This window comes from Setaria viridis, chromosome 2, assembly GCF_005286985.2.
Source record: "Setaria viridis chromosome 2, Setaria_viridis_v4.0, whole genome shotgun sequence".
Classification (NCBI taxonomy): domain Eukaryota; kingdom Viridiplantae; phylum Streptophyta; class Magnoliopsida; order Poales; family Poaceae; genus Setaria; species Setaria viridis.
Genome location: NC_048264.2, coordinates 10,576,414 through 10,599,106, shown reverse-complemented (window position 1 = coordinate 10,599,106; position 22,693 = coordinate 10,576,414). Strand labels below are relative to the sequence as shown.

The following is a 22,693-nucleotide window of genomic DNA, read 5'->3' as shown; positions in this document are numbered from 1 at the left end:
AAAGTTTGCAGGAGAGTGTTTTAATTTATAAGATTGAACAGCCTGGAACATCATAATAGCAAATAAGGATATATGAATATAGATGGTTTGAATTGGAGATAGCATGAAGGCACAGGCGCAGAACCGTGTACATTGTTTAAAGCATTCAAATATTTGTGCCTAGTTGACCACCCCTTTATTGTAAGCAACATAGGAAAGGATGATAACACTCCTTTCTATGAGATAACAGGAGTGTAGATTATGCCCCAGCTGCACGCTCATAATTAGATAGACTTTCCAAGTATTTATCCACAATATCGAAACCACATAGTTCTTTCACCAGTGTCATTGGCGCAGGGACATCCATCTGGAATTCCAGAGGTGAGCTTCCGGATCCAGTGCTGTTTGCAAACTCCCTTCTCGCTGCTCTGATAGCTTCCCTCAGTGCACAATGAACCGATGAGGCAGCAATCAAGGCAGGTTCACCAGAAGCTGGCAGAAACAGTAGTTAATAATATCACCAAGTTTTTGTCAATCTATGTTGCATTCAGGAAATCACTGAAGTGCCTACCTTTTGAAGAAAGCACACGGTTCTTATGATATCCAGTGTTCAGAACCTCGGCATTAAACTGCTTTGGGATTATGTCGACGCTTGGGATCTTGTAGTCCCATGTGCTGTTGCTAATCATCAAGCCGTCACTGTTCGTAACATATTCTTCATATATGAAGAAGCCGATTCCCTGTATAAAGGAACCTTCAATCTGCAAAATAAATGCCACAGATAAGATATGCTGTCATCATATAAATGTGCTAGATCCCAATAAGTACGTTGCAAAACATATGCAAGTATTTAGTGTTCCAGCAATGTGCCCAAAGGATCAGCATGGCACACAACAGAGCAAACTCTTGACAAGAGAAATGCCCAAATAGCTAAACGATAATTCTGTCAGTGCCAGTTAGTTGCATCTCATTGTTAGCTTGTCCGTCATATAATTAGTCAGAAACATATGCTGTTTGCAAAAGTTACAATGGCTGAATGTTGCGACATTGGGAAACATGCAACATTGTTGCAGAAACGTTCAAGAACTGCAACATCTCAAAACAGCATGGTACACCTGCAGCAAATCAGAACAATGTTCGCAAATAAAAATAAAAAAATAAACTTCCAGCACTTACCCATTTTGACTAGAAATGTCAACCAAGTTATTTCTCTATTATATATCAAACAACGAACAGAAAGTGTGATTCATAATTCTCGTCTACTTAAATTATGTCATCCTCAACCTGTCTTTAACTTAAGACAGGGTATGTTGCATGAACTACATTCAAAATTTAGAATTGGGTAAACAGGAAACAGAAAAGGATCAACTGCAAACCTGGCCTAAGTCCACTGCAGGGTTCAAGCTCTTCCCACAGTCATACACAAGATCGCCCCTTAGTAAAGTAATTGCTCCTGTAAGAAGATCAATCTCCACCTGCACTTTTCAGAATATTTTGAACAGAAAGTATCACCTAAAAGACATGATTAAAATGCATTGTTGTAAATTGGCCTTTAAAAGAACATTTTGTCGCACCTCACTTATACCAGCTCCATAGTTCAGGTACTTATTAGAATCTTGGCCAGGTACCCAGTATGCACTCGCAGATAAATTAACATTTTCTTTCGAGGCCTGCTTGGAACAGTGCATTATAGGAAGAAACAGCATTGTACATAGCATGATGAAAACTAGAGGGGGATAAACTTACCTGAGAAATCAAAGTATCCCATGAGACATCTTCGGATTGCTGCTGCAGCCTATCCAGGACTGGCTTCAACCTGTCAACCAGCATATTGCACACCTGAAGGGTTGCTGCACAGCTAGATTCAGATGAAGTGCTACCAGCAGTAAGTCCGCCTTGTATTAAGTTCAAGGTGTCAGCCTGTAGGACACGCACTCTCTCAAGAAAACCTTCAACCCCATCTGGCCATAATTTTCCCAGAGCGAAAGCCGTCGTCTGCTGTACTTTTGTCCACAGTCCTTGGCCAATTTCAATTCCTCCAATCTCCACCACTATGGAGCCATCATTGAGCACAGAAACCCGTCCTGGAGCTGCCCTTGGTTCAGCTCTAAAAATGAGGGGCACACAAGAGATGCCCCGTTTCCGCCACTTGTTGCTACTGTTAAACATCTTTATGGATTCAGCTCGATCGAGGTAGCTTGAAGTGGAGACCAACCTATCAAAAATAGAATGTAATGTGTATGTAGAAGCTTCGCCTGCACTGTCTGGGTAGAACAACTGAAGAGTATCATAGGTGTGAAAATTCTTTTCCCTCACGCTGTTAGCATCAAGTGAAAGCACAGACGCGACATGTTCAATTATAGCATCAGCAATCAGAGAACCTTGTGTATCTCCTGGAGCACGCATTATAGATTTAGATGAATTATTTGTCTTGCATAGCTTGAAGTCAAATGACAGAGCACCCCAGTTGTATTTCTTGACACTAGATATAATAACGCGTGGTATACTGGGGCTTGCATCTTCAGATATCCCAGCATTAATTAATAAATCTAGATGCAATGCCGTAATTTTCCCATCAGATTTAAATCCAACAGAATAGCGAGCTTTCACAGGGTGCCGACCACCAATCATAACCATATCGGTGTTGCGATTAAGGTACATCCGTACAGGACGTCGTAGCTTGTATGCACAAAGTGCCGCTGCCGTTGCAACCTACACAAGCATGTAGCATATCAGTAAGAAACAGCTGGTAATGTATTCTAGGTCTTTATGATTCATGAGATCAATATTAGATTGTCAGATATTATCATCAGAGAAGGAAATTATGTCGATTGGGCCAGATCTTCAGAATGCATGTTTTGAGAGTTAATTTGGATCTGGGCTGTGACTTCGCAACTGCAGCGCCCAAATAAATAGTCAAAGTTAGATGTACTTGCTTGTTGGTACAGAAGCACAAAGAGAATTCTAAATGCCTTTCCTTAAAAACATGAAGCCTACATAGCCAAATCTCATAGTTACAACTATCAATACAACATCTATTGTCCAATGATCATTTGATCGTATCTCATAGTTACAACTAATAATGAAGTTAACAATGTGTCAAAATATAAAACAGTATTTATAGACAGAAAATAATAGCATTGTCAACTGTACAACATATGTAAACTTCAGATGTGCTTTTTCAGCTTGGATGTCCAGAGAAAAAGGCATCAAGTGAGGAATAATAATAATGCATACAAGAACACAGCACTAATCCTGGTCTAAACATGCATAGGCCTCACAAGTTCAAAAGGATACAGAAGAACAATCATTTCTCTTTCAGAGTAAACTTTTATATTATTTAGTTTTCGTAAAAGTAAGGTTTGAAATGATTAGAGTAATGATCAAGTTTTGTTGACTCTCACTTGGAATGATCTGAATGCCTTTCCTCCAAAGCCTCCTCCAACTCTTCTTGTAATGACACGCACATTACTGAATGGAATGCCCAGGCACCTTGCTATGACAGTTTGCGCAAGCTCAGGGCACTGTGACGAACTGTAGACTACCAAGGTGTTATCCTCATCCGGAATTGCTAGTGCTGTCTGTGTTTCCATGTAGAAGTAGTACTCAGAGGCAAATTTTACCTGCAGTAATCAAAATCATATAAGATGTGGTAAGCTCTCATAAAAAGGGGAAGTAGGATTGGTACAAGAAAAAAGTACAGTGATGGTATGTAATTTAGAGAAAACTGCATTGCTTCAATTTTGAAGTTCCATATTCATAAATCCCTCGACCATTGGCACTTAAAAATCCATGTGGTAAAACATCCCAAAAAATGTTAACGTGTACGTTTCAAATTATCAAAGTTGGATATACAAAATGTGTCACTAAAAGTAGTTTTGAAACATTACACTACTGTGATGCAAAGTTACGTACAGTAATGACCCAAAATCACATCTCAAGACAATCAAAAGATCCAAACCATCAGGTAAGAAAGAACTTTGGAAGGTGGGGTGAGGGGGAGGGTGTGTATTAGCATTGCAACTTCAGTTTGCACTTTGCAGATTCAAAGGAAAAAATAGTTGCAAAGCAGTACATATACCGCAATAGTTTTAGTTACTAATTTAGCAGCAAGTACTATTCCATACCTAAGGTGTAGCTACACCCATCCAGATCATCAAATAGAAGACTGAGATTTACTGAATGCAGTAAGTAATCCTAACTGACCATCATTACAGAACACCAATACACCATTACCACAGTGATTCAGTAATCCTAAACTTTTGGTTAAGTAATGGTGTAGGTTGTATTCTTCACTTTATTACTAATGAATGCATCTTCTGCTCAAGGGACTAACTCAACTTTTGGCTTCTCATATGTAATAAGGTTTCTTTCTCTATTGATGCATTAATGCTATAGTATGTATGGTATAGTTCAAAGGAGACTCCACAAACGATGCAAATATAAAATTTTGGAGAGCGTAGAACTGCATGCTATAATTTCCATTCATTTTCTAATAATGCAAGTGACATTAAATTAGTAAAAGGTCTGGAAGATTGTTGAATCATAATACTTCTGTTGATGGGATCTTGTGATCAGCTTCTGCCATGCCCCTCATCACATCACCAACTTCTTTAGGATAATATTCTGGGGGAACACTGAAATAGCTACTGTTTTCCACTGCTTGTTCCACAGTTAAGATCGGTGGACTCAAACCTTTTGTGTCATATTCAATAATAACCTGCTTGGCTGCCATGTCAGCGTACCTCTGTGTTTCTGCAATCTGGTAAAGGTAATATTTTAGCGATATTGAGTATGGTCAGTAATATGCATAACTATCCTATATTAGTGTTTTAAGACAGCTGCAATCCCTGGTAATGGGTCCTACCACAACGCCAAGAGCTTGTCCAGCATACTCAGCAATTGGATCGCCAAACAATGGCTCATCCCCCCATATGAAGCTTGATCCAATATTTTCTCCTCCACTTGGAATATCCTTCGCAGAAACAACATCGATTATCTTCTCTGATGCTAAAGACGATTTGAATTTAATACTCTTGACATAAGCAAGAGGTTGTGTGCTGTAAATAAATTCCCCATAGAGGCAATTCTTTGGAGCGGGAATGTCATCCACATAAACTGCCTCGCCTGGATTACACAATACAAAGTTCAAATTTATCCCTGTAAGTAGAATTTGGAAAATATCTTGCTAAAAATGCTAATGATGTAACTACCTACCAGAAGCTTGAAGTTCAACAGCATACTTCTTAATCGGCTCACCAACTGGTTTAGAATCGTTGTTGGAAATTTTTTCTCGACGTGATGACAATGGCAGGTTGCGTACATCATCTGTATCTGCTGAATCGGATGAACCACTGGTCAAGGCTTTTCCAGGCTCTGGGATACCTTTGGCAAGCGGAGATAGGAAACTGAAGAGAAATCCAACAGCTGCACTGACTCTATATTCAGGATGTGATGTTCCCTCCATTGGTACAATTGTTTCTCTGAGTAACTGAACTGCTCTAAGCACAACCGATGCAGTGAGTGATTTACCAGTTAGGAATTTCTCCACCTTCTTTGCTCTAATAGCATGTTCTGTTCCATATGCACCAAAAGCCAAGCGCAGATTACTAAATACAAGAGTGTCTGATCGTTCATCCACAGAAGAAAGCCCTAAGAAAGCACAATTTACATATGAAACAGCATTGCCAAGAGGACGAGGTGCTGCTCGGTAAGTTTCAAATAACAAACTTGTTTCTGCCTGATAATCTGAAACCCAATGAGGAATAAATATGCTCAGTAGTAAAGTAGTAGAATCCAAAGGAGGCTGCTCTAGGAACTCTTCCAAAGTAATTTGCCTTTGTCCTGCAACATCCTGAAGACAAACAGTTGTGCCAGCACCGAGAAGTATGGTTGCAATGTCTGAAGGAAATGGGTATTTTTGTGCCAAGATTATGTTTCCTCCAATACTAGCTGTGTTACGGACAAATGGTGTGGCAACTTTACTCATGTGGTCAGCAAGTTTTCTGAAAACCACACTGCCATTTGGAGAGGATATAGATTCACATTCTTGCATCAGTATCTCAATGGTCCTAGAAATTGTTGTAGCTGCTCCAATTTCAAAGCCCGACTCTCTTTTCACAATATGTGAAAGTTCTGGAATGCCACCTATATCAATATACTTATTGTAGAGGTCTTGATCCTTGTATCCTGGTACACCGGTACTAGTATTCCCAACAACCATTTTGACAGAGTCACTACATAGACAAGAATCTATTAGCTCATAGTACTCTTTGATACTTCTCGGATGATACCAGCCCTCCCTGGATGCGGGAATACAAGCAACATTCAAATGATCAAGGGAAGATTTTATCTCAGATTTTAGGAAATCTGGGAAAGTGCAGACTCCGCCACCAAGAGTGTAACTTGGCAATTCACTAGCATCTGGATTCTTATCGCTTCTCTTCCAGAATATATTAAGACCCAAATCCTCCAAGTCAACATCTGATGCAAAACTTTTGCAGGCATCAACAATTGGACGGTAACCAGTGCATCTACACAAGTTGCCTGAGAAAGCCTTTTCTGCTTCTGATACTTTTAGCTTTGAGAACCCTTTTGGTGGTTCAGGCCTCTTGGATTTGTCAGCATTGATAAGGGAGGTGAAAATAGACATGCACATTCCAGGAGTGCAGAAGCCACACTGAGAGGCATGAAACCCGGACATCCTCTTCTGAACAGCATGAAAGCCATCTTGGGTATTCCCCAGACCCTCAGTAGTAAGAACTGAACAGAAATTTATACTGTAAAGAAGTGTCAGACATGAACTTGCGGTGAATTCAGTCACTTCATCTGTCGTGGGGTTATACTTCGCTACAAGGACAACACAAGCCCCACAACCGCCTGCAATATGAATTAGTGATAACATGTTAGATAAAATCTACCATCACAAATGCGCAAGTATATGCTGAACTGGAAGATCTGAATCTAACTTACTAAAATAACCAAATTTGTTGCGATTTAATTTATCCCAGTCGGTTAAATATTTTTATTCCAAGCCTTAATTAAACAAAAAAGCAACAAGACAGTCACACAATATGGTGGGGATGGACTAAATTCATTCAGTTTACAAAACAATAATTTTCATAATTCAATGTCTATTCTATTCTCCCCTTTTAGGAACTCTCGCCGATATTTGTGTACATGACTTGAAAAGTCAGGAGCACTACGGTTATGCGAATGCAATCACCTGATGATTCTGTTGCAAAAGAGATACTCCTTAAAATACTTGGAACATTGCAATGTTAGAGGGCTAACCCAGAAAGAGATTTGCCCATCAACGACCAGCAAGATGACTCGCTTTCTAGATTCAATACCTATATTGGGGACATCTCAAGTGTGCTCCACTTAAATTTCTTTTTTCTTGATAAGGTCCACTAAAATTTCAGAAAGATGTAACCTGATCTGAAAGTCGCTGGTGGATTCAAGCAGGGGAAGAGCGGCGGCGTCGCGGGGTGCGGTGACGGAGCGTGGCAACAAAACGCGAACAGAGATGCGGCAAAGGCGGCGTACCGGTGCGGCCTCGAAGCTTGCAGGAAGGAGGCGACGGCGATGGTTAGAGGAGGAAGAGTGGCGTCCCGGAGCGGCTACAGGGTTCCATCGTTGCGCCGCCTCCGAGACCCACTCCTTCGCCTCTCACCGCCCGCCCGCCCCTGATGGAGCTAGACCCGGCCGACCGACGCGAGCTAATCTCGCGGCCACTGCCCGCATTGATGGCCGCGCATTCGGCCACCACCACCGTCGCGCCATGAACGATGGATCTCGGGCTTCGGCGAAGCACCCGGTAGGAGGAAGAGGGGGTGTTCGGAGATGTTCGACGAAATGCCTCAACCGGAAGCTGTTTTATGTATTTCGCCAAAAGGAAGAAGCTATTTTCATGTGAAATTCACGTGCACTCTCGTGATCATAACACTGATTTCTGATGGCAATAGTTTTTTTTTGACCTTTTGCACCTAAACTTTGGATGACTATTTAATTATCTGAATCATTATAAATATAAATGCCAACTACTCCCTCTATCCCAAATTGTAAGTCATTTTGGCATTACTAGATTTATAAATTTTAATATGTATTTAAATATAATATATATCTAGAGTCATAGAAAAAAACTATGAACTTAAAAATAGCAAAATGATCTATAATTTGAAACGGAAGCCTGTTCGGCTGGACTTATAAGCCAGCTGAAAAGCTAAAACGGCTGATTTGTTGTGAGAGAAAAATACTGTTCGATGACTGATAAGCCGGCTAATAAGCTGAAGCAAACAGGCTAAAGTGTAGCTCTTATGGAGACATACAATATAAACCATTTTTTATCCGGCTCTATATCAGACATGAAGCAGGCAAGAGGATGCAAGCCATCAATTATTTTCCTCGGTTTAAACGTGAACCGTTAGTTATGATTGTTTGGTAAGGATGAAAGTGGTGCGGAAAATTTTCGAATCCAATCCGATTCGATCAAAAATTGAATTTCACGAATACGGGGAACAGTTTTTAATATCCATGTGAATATGGATAATGCAAATCAAATTGTTTAGGAAGGACGGAGTAGGGTATGAAATTAGAAAAAACCAACAGATATAAATTATCCGGCTTATAATAGGATACCCAACTACTTTAAAGAGCCCAACATGTTTTCGAAAAAAATTAAAGAGCCCAACGCTGTACAAATCAACAAGCTTTCTTAATTAAGAATCTTTATTTTTGTTCACCGTGCTCTCTCTTTATAAATCTAATATTTGTTCGATGCCAAATGCAAAGTGTAAGTATCAACCATTTCAAACATCTTACAAAATCCGTATCTGGATCCGCTTTGGCTCCAACGTCAGTCCAATTCTGCACCATTTCAAAAAACTTACAAAATCTGTATCCGAATCCGTAATTGTGTCCGATAAATATCCGCTCCACTCCGTATTCAATAAAATAAATGGATGAGGATATATCTGCTCCAATCTCTGATCCGCTTTCACCCTATCGTTAGGTATGATACTTAATATCTCACCATGTAGTCATCGTCGTTTTTATTATCGTTAAACTTGGAACCGAGAGTTGGAATACGTTGCTGAAATGCATTTGATAAATGTACAACATTTTGAATACTTTTTGTTGCTTGAGCAGCATGTCATCGGCATGGTGTTCAAAGTCCCTCCAAAAAATATACTCGAATTAAGCAAGATGGCTAGAAGATTTTCTGATCCATGTGAAAAACTTGAGTTCAATTGGCTTAGTATATAATACTAAGGATCTATTAGTTTGAGCTTCTGAGCAGCTTCTCAGCGTGAAAAGTCAGAAGCTCAAATAAAACGAACTTCTCGTGCAGCTTCCGAAAAATTAGAAACTCAAACGAAGAAAAGTTGGAACAGCACTTGATTTCCTATCCTTGTCGTGCAACTTCACGAGTATTTCCTGTCCTTTCTGAAACCCATGAACTTCACTTGGCAGGTTGATTTGGACTTAGACTCCCATATATAGAAACATCGTGAAGTTGAAGTTAATAATATATATTTCCCACCAACCCAAATCACTGTCATTTTAATTTTTTCTAGATATATATAACTTTGACATACACCTAAATATATATTATATCTACATACATAGTAAAAGTTATATGTACCTAGAAAAAGTAAAAGGAATATTATTTTGAAACGAAGTGAGCAAGCCCTAATGTATAGAAAGGATGGTTTTTTTCCTTCTCCCTCTGCCGTGTGATATGTGCAATGTGAATTGTGATCCGTACAAATAAATGGAATTAACTATGGCTAGCGACTCTTGAGGCTTAAAGTATAGTACGTACGTCGTCTTTGGACCACGGCAAAGTCAGCATTGCTACTAGTGGAGAGATGTCACATCATCCGTACAGTACTGCATACTTATATACATACACGTAATAGTTATGTCACCGTCAGTGAAGATATATAGCTACTTCCTCCATTCCAAATTACTTTCTCTGAAAATTGATCAGCATGTGTCATCCATCCTCTAGCATAGATGATCGACCCATCAAGATCGATCCTGGCATGCCATGTGGGGATGGGAGAAAAGGGAGTCGCCAATCATGCAACCACGAGCTAGGCTATTCATGCATCGATCGCGACGGCAGATATCGTCAGAGCAGCTAGAAGTACTCGAGTATACTTCTATACCAGCAATTTTTTTTCTTCAGAACTAGTGCACGATCAAATACGGCAAACTAACTGATGGTAGCTTAGTGCTTTGTGGTTGCCTATTTTAGTTAGCAATTTTGTTGACAAAACAGCTCCATAAATAAAACATTGATATTTTGACAAAAGAATGGGCAAAAAAATTAATGTTTGGTAGCTGCAGCTAAATTCAAAAATAAATAAATAGCTACTTCCTCCGTTCCAAAATTGCAAGTACGTTTTAACTTTTTAAGATTATAACAATATCTATAAATCTATAAAAATCAAAACAACCTATAATTTGGGATAGAAGGAGTACCTAGATCTCGATGTATGTACAGAAACTAAGCATGCATCACGGGTTCGACGTCGTCGCTGTACCTTCGCCGCAGCCAAGCTTGGTGCCCTTGAACGGCGTCCGCGTGCGGATGAACTCCAGCAGCGTCATCGACGGATCGGCTCCGGCCACCTCGTACCGCCGCCCGTTCAGCGCGAACACCACCCTCTCCACCGCCGCCACCGCCAGCAAGCACATGACGCCTAAGCTGTGGACTGTGGAAGGGAACAGGGGAGAGGAGAATGTGGGCGATCGAGTGTCTAGCTATATATGCGAGAGGTGGCCGGACGTGTTGGGTTGCGTGACGCCGGGTTGAACGTTGGTTGCAGCTCCCTCCATCGCAGGACGTACGACGCGAGTGCACCGTCACGTCTTTGCCAATCAGGAAATAAGAGAGACAATGCTCCCTCCGTGTCGTCGTTTTCGCATTTCTAAATTCGTAGTTTTTATTATATATCTAGACATAATATATATCTAGGTGCAATAGCAAAAGCTATGAATCTAGAGATGGCAAAACGACCTACAACTTGGCACGAAAGGCGTAGATAGCTAGCCATCAGTATGTCGCGAAATTAGAGAGAGTTGATTGTTACTGGATGCTTTATTATTTTTGCAACAGCAACCACCAACCACCGTGCTGCATGTTCCTATCTAGATGCATAGTGAAAGTTATAAATTTAGAAAAAAAGATTAAAATGATTACAATTTGGAATGGAAGGAGCAGTATATAGTTGCGACTGTATGGTTTCCCGTCGAGATCTCCAAGCCAGTTTACAATCTCTGATTTTCGGACCCATGATGGACAGAAGGTCAACTAGCACTTAGGGTGTGTTTGGTTGGGCTGTGGTTTTTGGAAAAGCTGCTGTGAGCTGTGGGCTGTGGAAAAGCAGCTGTGAGAAAGCAGTTGTGGGAAAAGCAGAAGACCATTTGGTTAGAGGAGCTGTGAAACTGTAGGCTGTCTAAGAAATACCTATAATGCCCCTAAAGGTCTGTGAGTGTGTTTATATGCAAATTGCTCATAACAAAATAAATTTTATATATTTTTCATCCATTAAAGTGATTGGTCCACATAAATAGAATTATATCCATCAAAAGTTCTATACAAGGATGCCATCCTTCAACATGGATGAGCAGGGAGCGGCGGACGGCTGGTAAGGCGGCCGGCACCCGGGGGCGACGGGCAACGGGGTGCGGCGACCGGGGTTGTCGGGCGGCAGCCGTCCGGGGGGCGGGGTGTGGCGGGCGGCCAGGGGCGCTGGGTCGACGGCCGTCCGGGGGACGGGGTGTGGTGGGCGGCCGGGGGCGCCGAGCCGGCGACCGGGGGCGCCGGGAGGCGGGCCGGCGACCGAGGGCGGCGGACGGCGGGCCGGCGGATGGCGGACGGCTGGCCAGCAGCCGGCGACCTGGGGTGACGGGCGTCGGGCGGCGGCGGTCGGGGTCATCAGGCGGCGGCCGCCCGGAAGCGGACCGACGACCGGGGGTGGCGGGTGGCGGGCCGGCGGACGGCGTCCGGCGGTGACGGGTGGCGGGCCGGCGGACGGCGTCCGGCGGTGACGGGCCGCCGATGGCAGCGCGCAAAGAGACGGAAAGGGTATGCGGGGAGGAGCGGACGGACGCGTCGGGAGAAATAGATCGGGGCAAAAAACGAATCGTTACCTTCATAATCAGTGGCAGGTGGGTAATTTTTTACCCCAAAAGCACTTGAAAGCAGGGGGAAGGTACTTTTGATTTTGTACTAGAGCAAAAGTAGCTTTTGAGTAAAAGCACGTAGAGCTTTTAGGTCCTTTGGTTGGCTTTTAGCTTTTGCAAAAGCAAAAGCAGGCTGGAAAGTCCAACCAAAGGCACCCTATCCATGGTCGTGGATACATGTTGACCACTTAGGCCCCCGTCGTACAATACGGCGAGGCAATCATATCAATTCACCATTGCAAGAAATATGCACTAGACGGATATATATATTTATATATACTCCGATCGTTTTAAATTATATGTTGTAATGACTTTTGTTAATTAGGTTCGTAGATATTACTCTCTGTCTTAAATTACTAACTATTTCAACTTTTTCTAAATACATAGCTTTTGATATACACCTAAATACATAGAAAAAATTATATATCTAGAAAATCCAAAATATATAGTATTTGGAATGGAGGAAGTATTATGTATCTATACATACAATCCACTCTAAATTATATGCATAGTAAAAAAATTATACACTAAGAAAGTCAAAACAACTTAAAAATTGAGGTCGGAGATAGGGAGTAGAAAGGAACAACGAACAAAGATCATAAGCGCCCATGCGAAAAGTTTGCAACGTGGGTCTTTCAAAAAGAAAGTTTGCACTGTGCGTACCTTCGCCGCAGCCGAGCTTGGTGCCCTTGAACGGCGTACGGGTTCGGATGAACTCCAGCAGCCTCGTCGACGGGTCAGCTCCGGCCACCTCGTACCGCCGCCCGTTCAGTGCGAACACCACCCTCTCCACCACCGCCACCATCGCCGTCTCCATCTCCGCCATGGATGGGTCGTCGATTGCCACACACCCTGCCTGACCCACCGCTCCCTCTACACCGGCTACCGCTCCAAGCTCTTAATTTCTACGCTAAGTGATCATGTCCATCGTGTGCTTCCAGAAATGCAGAAGTGCGAGGCGTGTAGAGCGGCGTTGGCCGTGGAGCTGAGCGATCGGGGGGGGGGGGGGGGGGGGGGGGGGGGGGGGGGGGGGGGGGATCGTCGTCTATATACGCGAGCTGTGGACATGTTTGTGTGTGTGGTTGCGTGACGACGCCGGGTGCCATCCTGCGATCGGATCGGGTTCGCCGCGACGTTGTTCGCACCGCGTGTTGCCGGCCGCGAGCGAGCGGAAAACCGAGTAGTAGTTCCGGTTGAAGAGAGTTATATCTCTCAAATATCTAATATCTAATTAGGATTGAAATTAAAGGCCTCTCTCTTTAGTTTCGGATAAATCTTTAGTCCCGAGTCATTCACCCGGGATAAAAGATCTCCTCTGGGACTAAAGATTTTTTTAACCCTGAATTCTTTTCCATATTAATGCTAATTGTTGCTTCACTTATATATACATACACCTATATGTATACATTCTTAGCGTACATTACTCACAAGTATATGCTCGTATTGTATGCATTTTGTATATATATTTCATGATAGTATATAGAACTACTATATATACAATTCTTAGTACTTTATACACATCAAACTAGTATTTATACAATTACTATATATACAATAATTTGTTCTTGTAATTTTTAGGATCCTCCTGTTGTGGTATTGCTCGGTTCGGCTATTGAATGTTCATCATAATAAAATTCTCTATTGAAATTTATCATTTTGTCCACCAGAAATCCTATGAGAGCTTTTTGATTGCCAAAAGCCTCTCCTTTTCCAAGAGTTTCTTCTCTAATATGCATCATCTGTAATTTGAAAATATATGAATGTTACACAAACAATTAAATATAAGGAGCTAGAAAACTATTAATTATTAATAGATTTATTTTAAGTACAGTTATATGGTCTGATATCAACTTGTCCCTCACGAAATAATACTTGTGCTCACATATGCAATATCCACATAAATTATTCCCTTGTTCTTGTCTCGAGCACTTTAGTGGAAAAAAACAAGTTATGAAATATTCGTGTTATAGAATATACAAAATGTGCAAACTTCATAGATACCAGGAACATTGTACTGAATGTAAGTTTTTCTTTGAAATCACCACGGTGATGCTTACAGAATCATTTCCATGTGCTGCAAATTAAAATAATAAATGATACAGTGTTAGGTGAAAATTTAGGAAACAAACTTTTGCATAGAGATAAAAGTCCAGAATTGTTACAAGTTAAGCATGTCTTGAATGTCTTGGTACTCATCCTTTGGTTTTCTCAAGCACAATAACGTTGCTTTGATCAATCATTAAGGAGAATCCAGTGAAAACTGCGTACATAAATATTCATGTTAGAACTAACTAACATTAATTAGGTAAGAAAAAAGAAAATGAAAATAGATGGTACCCACACTTACTTAAAGGTGTAAGGCACTAGTATATATTGCTTGTAATTCTGTTACTTAAAGTGAACAAATCTCTGCCTAAACAGGCTATTGGGCCACCATACTTCTATTATGAGAATGTGACTCTAAAAGACATTTGGAAAACTATTTCAAGATCTTTTATGATATTCAGCCCGAGTTTGTGGACTCGAAGTTTTCCTGTTCTACCATTTTTTTTGGATTCTTGACTCCGTGAAGTCCACTATGGAGCATCTATAGTCTTTAGTGTATCTTTGTTGTCATATTCCACAATTCTAGCATTAAGTTGACCAGTGCAATTTTCATGTCACTCTAATTTAACATGCAAACTATCCAAAAAATTATAGCAATGACCAAATTCTATTTCTTACACCTACAATTTATTTACCTCAATTTTATTGCAAGGACTAAATATTAAAAACATATTTACTCTATTTTTTCCTATACCTAATATTGATCAAGATATTTATCTAATACGAATTGCATAATTCTAACTCAAAAACATGTATAAATAAAAAAATCTTCTCCATTCTCCCTCATTCTAAAAAGCTCATTTTTCTCTATCTCTAAAGCATAAAATAAAGCATAATAACAATAAATGAAGAGAGGATGAAGTAGCTAACCTTTATAACAACTTGGATGAGTGAAATCCCCATGAAAAGGAAAAAAATCGGGCAGCACCTCCCTAAGCTTGCTTGCTCATCGTGGAGAAGGAGCCCGAGCTCTTGGTCTGATGTGTGGATCGGGCTCGGGGAGGAAGAAGGGGATTTTGATAGGGCGGGCGTTGTCGGTGTTGTATACCCGGCAACCTATCGAGGGGTATCCCGAGGTAGTAGATTGGTTGGTGGAGGAACGCCGGACCTGAAACTCGAAAGTAAAAGCAAGTACACAAGACACAGATTTATACAGGTTCAGGCCGCTAGAGTAGCATAGTACCCTATGTCCCGTTTGTGGTGTTGTATATTGCGCCCTGCGCTTGGGTGTTGTTTGATGTTGAGAATTTGATCCTCTGTTGTGGTTCTATGAGGTCTTGGCCTACTGATCTAGGGACTCTTGCCCTCCTTTATATACTACATGGGGCATGATTAGTAGTTAGTTAAAATGTAAGAGTCCTAATAGGATTACAGAGGAAACCTAGTAGGAGTGCATCTTCTTCCTTTCTTGCGGGTACTGGGGATCTATCCCTAAAAAGCTCCCAAGCGCTTCATAGTCGAATGCAGCAGCCTTCGAGTACTTTTCAAATCCTCGCTAAGTAGTTTTGGTGCTCTTCGAGTACTTTGTTTGGCTGAATCTTCAAAGTTTCTCAAAACTGCCATAAGGCTATGATGTGATCAAACCCTTGATCATTTTGATTTTGTAAACTTCATCTTTGGAATGTGATATGGAGTAGCCCCCCGAGCCTTAGGTTGAATCAAAGAATTAGGCTGAGGGTCAATAAAATCTTGAATATTCTACCTTTATCTTGAAAAAACAACTGTTGGCTGTAGCTTATCAGCCCCTGAGCCTTGGAATGATTAAATAATCAAATGGAGGGTCTTTAGTCTTCACATAAGTCGTCTTTCGAGTAGCCATTTAGCATCCAGCCCCCGAGCTTATGCGCATGGTGAGCCATAGGAGCCACGTCGAGTAGTTATTTGATGCTTAGCCCCCGAGCTTGGAAGCTAGCTGAGCCACTAGAGATATCGAGTAGTAATTGGTGCTTAGCCCCTGAGCCTGGGAGCTAGCGGAGCCATTGTTGGTACGCTAAGTGTTTTGAAGAGTCATCGCCGAAACTTGACCTTCAAAAAGAGATTCGTACATTATGTAGCATATTTGTAGAATTTGGAACTACTGAAATTTATTCAGTGATGAATATAATGTAAATGTTGTGTGCCATGCTCTTGTTTCAGCCATATTTTTCCCAAGTAGTTAGCCTATTACGTTTAGGCTCTCAGTCCCTGTTTAGCCATTGCCGCTGCGTGTGAGATCTTTGTCTCTTGTACGTGTATTGGCACTGCTACTACGAAGATCTTTGTTTCATATTCTAGCATTTAGGCATGATAGAAGATTTAAGGCTTTCACGAATTGAGGCGTGTTCTGCTCGAGTAGATTAACAACCGCTAAAAGAAGATATTTAAAATAAGTAATCGACATTGCGACAAAAAGACTGCACGATTGCGCGTAAAGTAGTCATTGAGACTTTTCTACCTTTTTGTGAGGAAAGCACGTGTTGCCGCGCATAGAATTATGCCTCACTAGGGTGTAGCCACTGTGAACCTCCAGCACTCGATGCACCAAACTTCGTGGCAGATCCTCCTAATTTGGTGTACCAAACCTATGGCGGAGCTTACGGAACTCATGCACCAAACCCGTGGATAGCCTCTGTAATTCAGTGTACCAAGTCCGTGGCTGTCGGTCAACATGCCCTAAGAGTAGTCGGCGAAATGTAGCCTGGAGGATAATTCCCGTCGAGAGATGTACACAGATATGTAGTCGGCGTATTGGCCAACCATGCTGAAAACAAGTCAGAGAAAAAATAATTATTAAAAAAATGACTTAGCTTCATTCAGGAACGATTGTCGATGAAGTCGTGATGGTTGTTGATGAAGCTGACTAGTCGGAGTTAATTCCGACTAGCTGTCAACAGCACGAGACCCGCCCTCGATAATTTGAGCTGTGCGTTTGGTTGCGTGACGCCGGGTGCCTCGCCTAGAGCCATCGCGATCGCGACCGGTTTGTTTATTTTCCGAGCGAGTGGCGCACGAGCGATATAGGTCGTTTTATCATGTCGCCTCTCGATCGCTTGCTGACAATCAGGAAAGGCCATGGATCGTACACGACTACTCTCACTCGATTCTTTTTTTAATTTCTTCCCCGGTTGAACGTTGGTTACACAGCTGGGTCACTGTTGCAGCATGTAGCATGCACGTATGGGACGAGATGGTGGCGGTCAACTGAAAGACGCGGGCCTAGCCACTCATTTCTTCACGGCCTTTTTCTGAGTAGCGCGTAGTACAGTTTACGTTTGTAAAAATCTGACGGTTCACACCGTTGTGACAAATTCCACCAATTCTAATACTTGAATCTCCTTCAATCCGAGTCAATTGATTATATATAGCTAGCTACTCAAGATAGCAACGGGGTGTTTGACTAAACTTAAGTTTCTCCGATGTTTGTACATTAATTAGGAGTATTAAATATAGTCTAATAATAAATTAATTGCATAGATGAGAGCTAATTCGACAAGACGAATCTATTAAGTCTAATTAGTTCATGATTAGCCCATGTGATGCTATAGTAAACATGTGCTAATTATGAATTAATTAGACTTAATAGATTCATCTCGCGAATTAGCCCTCGTTTATACAATTAGTTTTATCATTAGTCTATATTTAATACTTCTAATTAATAGCTAAACATCCGATGTGATCAAACAATCCTAAGTCAAGTCCCTTTCGATATGACCAAACGGTAAAAGTTCAAAGCCTAGCAGTGAGGCCCTTTGACTATATACGTGAGTATACGTATCGTGTCTTTCGTAAACTCTCTAGCCCTTTGTTGTACCTTCATTATTCCAGAATCTCTCTTTGAATTTTCATAGGGATATTAGCTTTGTTATAAAGCCCGATCCTGAAAATAGCTGTATTGTTACAGGGCCGATTGTCTTAGGTCGACTGGGCATTGAAATGGATTTATAGGGCAGGTCCCAACGTTCGGTCGGCCCTAGAAAAAAAATGAGGCATATGTCTTTAAAAAACCCCATTTGTGGCGTATTATTGCCTCTTGGCTCGGTGTGGTCGGTGTCGAGGACGAGTAGGGGTGTTGGAGTGCCATGCTTCTATCGAGCCAGAGGAGTATGCATGTATGTATGTGAACTTGTATTGTGCTTTGGTGGAGAAAAGGACACGATATGTTCAATTTTGTGACGGCGAGGGTCCGGTGGGATCACCCACTTAAACGTTAGATATGGTCCAATCTGTTATGAAATACAATTTCTATTTCTTCGATGAGTCCTACGATTTGTTTCATGTGTCTATTTCTTTTTTGTTACGTGAATCATATAGTTTGTTTCATGCTTATAATTTTGCTTCGATTCTTATAATTTATTCCATGTGTATATCTTTTTTTCCACAAATCTTATGATTTGTTCCATATGTGTTTGTATGATTTGTTCCATATGTGTATTTTTTTAGTCCAAGGTGTACCATTTTTCTTTTTGAACAACTTATCTTAAACATGTAAAATTTTCTGCTAAATATAGAACCTTTTTCTTCATTCAATAAGAAAATGCTCCTTTCCATAAAAAATATTACTAAGAAAATATCTTAACCGGTTGAAGGTTGTTGGTTGCAGCTGGATCACTGTTGCAGCATGTAGCATGCACGTCTGGGACAGGATGGGCAGATGGCTGTGGTCAACTGAAAGGCACGCGTATATTACACGTTTAAAGAAATCTTCCATCATTTCTCCTGCTCCAATCTCCTTCAATCCGTGTCAACTTTGTGGCCCTTATCAGGATAAGTCAAGTCTCTTCCGATCTCACCACACATTAAAAGTTGAAAGCCTAGCCGTGAGGCTCATTGACTATGTGAGCATGTACCGTGTCTCGTGAACTCTAGCCCTTTGTTGTACCTTCGTTCCAGAATCTCTCTTTGAATTCTCTTAGGGATTGTTTGGTTCTAGAATTAAATCTCATTCTAGGAATGCAATTCTAGCAATTAGATTTTATTAGGAATAAAATTACCTAGAATCAGATTCTTTTCAATTTTCTTATTTGGATGTAAAAAAATTAATTCTTAGAATTAAATTCCAAATATTGTTTGGATAATCAGAAATTCAAATGGAACAACATGATATTAGCACAACTCTTTCTCTCTCTCATCCTGTTGAACTCTGTCACAACAACCTAAATGGCAGAGTACATTGAGCCTACATGACAACAAGAAAGAGAGCATATGAATAGTTTACAAAAATCGATCTGGTAACATTGAGCTGTTGAACAATTTACCAAAATGGCTGAGTACATTTCACACAATGCAATGCAATATCTCCCTCTCTTTGAACACAAAAGTTTAGAAGAACCTGGTCTAAAGTCTAAACAAAGTTATACATTATGATGATACACACTCAAAATGACATGACTAATGAGCCTAGTGATAGTAATCAAGATCTAAGCATGCATCACTTTTTGAGTTGCTTTAAGAGCCACCTTTTCCTCATCTCCACCGGAAGTGACAACAAAGACTCATACTTGCGTGCATCACCAGTCAGGATATCAAATAGGTCCAACAAAGTGTCTTCATCCAATCCTTCTACCTCATTCAGTGTGTTTAGAATTTGATTCGACGTTGGGCCTTTAGATGCTTCCTCCTTGAGTGCTTCAGCGAACTTGTCCAATTTTTCAGCCATCATAGAGGTAAAAGAGTCACCTGACCGTTGCCTCTTTAAACTTCCTGAAGTTGCTGATGATGTAGGCTCTTTGTTACTAAGATTTTCCTTACTCATGTCTTTTGAGCTCTCAGCTGCAGTCTTTGCCACTTCACCGGCATCATGGTCTTTGCCAAACACCAAGCTAATTGAGTCCCAATACAAGACAGTCTTGTGCCTGTGCCTAGTAGCTTCTTTATTTTTCTAGTATTGTACTTAGTTAGAAAACAAGTGTAGAACAGGTTCATCCTACTGTACTTAATATAGTTTCAATGTACTTTCTAAATATCAGTTTAGTCATCTAAATCAGCTAGAAGTTGATTTCTAATGGGATGGACAGAAAGGAATTCTGTATGTTGAGAACAAAAGAAACACCTTTCTTTCAAAAAAGAATAAAAGAAACATTCTACTGCAAGCCAACAAAAATCACACTTAGTACATAGCTCAAAACATAACCGCACACACCAAATTAAAGAACAGGGAGGTCAATATTTCCAGCAACCACTCTATCTAAATTAAAGAATCACTATAAATAGTCTCTCCATCTCTCAGTCTCAGACACAATTATATGCTTGTCTGGCAAAGGACTAATTTAACTTGACAGTAAGATATGGGGCAAAAGGGGGCAAAAGGATTTGTAGATATGTGCAGGAAGCAAGTTGTCAGCAATTTAAAAGGATCCGTAGATATGTGCAGGAAGCAAGACATGGAGCAAAAGGACTAATTTAACTTGACAGCAAGACATTATCTGCTATCTAAAAGGACTAATTTAACTTGACAGCAAGACACATTAGTGTGTATCATCAGTCATGTGCAGGAAGCAAGTTAAGCAAGTAAAATATTAGTTTTTGAAACTTACCGTCACATATGTTTCCCATACAAAATCACTATCAACAGATATTTTATTCTTATTCCAATCCTAACCAAATCCACTTGATTCCAGCATACCATTGATGATACTGTAGTGCTTGTCAAAGGTCTTGTTCCTCGACATGATGTTGTCTTTTGTGATATCCACATTACACTTTTCTCGAACATTCTTGATAGCAGCTGTATAGAAATGAGACTTCCACCTATTTTGGCATCTATCACCCTTGTTATAGTGCTCCACAAATGTGTCAAGAAGAGGCTTGTCCATGTCATCATTCCAAGAAATGTAACCCTTGCCCGAGCCTGACTTCTTACCCTTCTCCATATCCTACAGGGAAAAAGTTTACAAAGGTTATCAGTAAAATATTAGGGAGCAACACCAAATCTACAAAAAAATATTCTTTATCATAAATTTGAGCATGCATTGATGATAGATTTTATCATACATTGATCACGTCTCACTTGTTAATCAGCAAACATTCGGTTAGCTTTGGTATTCCTAAAATTGCTCCATTCATTTGATGATTGAACATTGGTAATCATACCCGCTTCACTTTGAACTTCATGAGATTCAATAGATATTACTTGATCAACTTGGTGTGTAAGTAAGTCATCCATATCTCTCTGCCTATCACTTACAAAGTTGTGCAATATGCAGCAAGCACTAATCCTATTTTGCATGAATTTAGTAGAAGTGAGTTACATGCTAGGCTCATTCAAAGTTGAATTTCAAGCTAGGCCACTAACTACGGAATACCTGATTTTGTAGGTCAAAATATGAGTTGCTTCTTTGTATAGCCCATCTCATCTTCAACAGCCCAAATGTTCCCTCTATCACATTTCTAGCTATTGAATGGTGCAAATTGAATAGTTCTTTTGCAGTGGATGGGTTATGCCCTTGAGCAGCCCACTCATTCAAGTGGTAGCGAGTGGATCGATATGGAGCAAGAAAGCCTGATCCATTGGTGTATCCAGCATCTACTATTTCCCACTTGGAATAACAAATGCATCATCCCGAGACATTGCATCAAGTAGCACACGTGAATCTGAAGCTGATCATTCCCATCCTGCTAAGACGTAAACAAATTTCATGTGACGATCACAAGCCCCCAAAATATTGGTGGTAATCTGTTGCTTCCTATTCCTATACCTCCCTTGGTCAGCCAAAGGTACAAAAACGTCAATGTGTGTACCATCTAATGCTCCAAGGCAATCTTCAAACCACATCCACTTGGAATCCTTAGGTTGTACAGCTGATGGATTGGGAAGCATAATAAATTCATGGCATAATGATAGAACACTCTCAACACCTCATTGAAATGATGGCAGATTGGCTCAAGTGACCACCCGTATGAGCTACGAATCATCCTCATCTTAGTGCCATGACCCACTAAAAAGATAGCTACCTTTTCTTCTACCGACACATTCAAGGTATCACACATACCGCACCTCTCACATAAGATAGCGCATAGGTCAGAAAATGATCTCTTAGTTAGGCGCAAACTCTCATAGCAAAAAACATTTGATCCTTGGTACATATTCCTTAGCATTTGTTTCCGACCAGCAACATTTCTCTCTTCCACTTCAGCAGGATCAATAACATGTCTAGTCTTTTCCGATGATAATAGTCCACAATCATGCCTATGATAGTAGCAACAAATAGAACTGCTACTCTCTTTCTCTTCTTCCTACGCTTCTCTCTCATTTCCCCCACACTTGTCTAACCAATTCTACGTTATTGCCAGGCCTCTGTGAGATATAGTTTTCTGTTAACATTGCATTATCAAAATAGGTGTGCAGTATAGAAATAGTGCTGAGAGAAAATAGACAAATGAAAGTTCCACATAATTCAGTGACACGGTCAAGACAAAGGGAGGGCACACAATA

General features: G+C 40.8%; 1 protein-coding gene and 1 pseudogene across 3 annotated transcripts; both read right to left on the bottom strand.

Annotated features, from left to right (window-relative positions):
• Nucleotides 1–56: 56 nt before the first annotated feature.
• Nucleotides 57–13,167, bottom strand: LOC117843295 (putative aldehyde oxidase-like protein). 3 transcript variants are annotated; one of them, XM_034723863.2, is made up of 10 exons: nt 12,841–13,167; nt 5,197–6,858; nt 4,847–5,106; nt 4,532–4,741; nt 3,384–3,602; nt 1,726–2,691; nt 1,554–1,649; nt 1,356–1,454; nt 551–740; nt 57–471 (listed from the first exon to the last, which is right to left on the bottom strand). In XM_034723863.2, exons 1-10 carry the CDS (start codon nt 13,001–13,003, stop codon nt 239–241), a joined length of 4,098 nt encoding a protein of 1,365 aa, XP_034579754.1. In that variant the 5' UTR covers nt 13,004–13,167; the 3' UTR covers nt 57–238. The 3 variants fall into 3 exon arrangements, with proteins under 3 accessions (XP_034579754.1, XP_034579755.1, XP_034579757.1); XM_034723864.2 differs by lacking the exon at nt 12,841–13,167 and adding an exon at nt 10,533–10,717; XM_034723866.2 differs by lacking the exon at nt 12,841–13,167 and adding an exon at nt 7,528–7,852.
• A 6,523-nt stretch (nt 13,168–19,690) lies between these two features.
• Nucleotides 19,691–21,131, bottom strand: LOC117844089 (uncharacterized; annotated as a pseudogene).
• Nucleotides 21,132–22,693: the final 1,562 nt, after the last annotated feature.

What these genes read in the sequence shown, in the direction of transcription:
- LOC117843295 (XM_034723863.2), bottom strand. Translation starts at nt 13,003, where the DNA reads ATGGCGGAGATGGAGACGGCGATGGTGGCGGTGGTGGAGAGGGTGGTG. An exon ending in TGTTGAACTTCAAGCTTCTG is followed by an intron (nt 5,107 to 5,196) that starts GTAGGTAGTTAC and finishes TGTGTAATCCAG; the next exon opens with GCGAGGCAGTTTATGTGGAT. An exon ending in ATGGAGCTGGTATAAGTGAG is followed by an intron (nt 1,455 to 1,553) that starts GTGCGACAAAAT and finishes TGAAAAGTGCAG; the next exon opens with GTGGAGATTGATCTTCTTAC.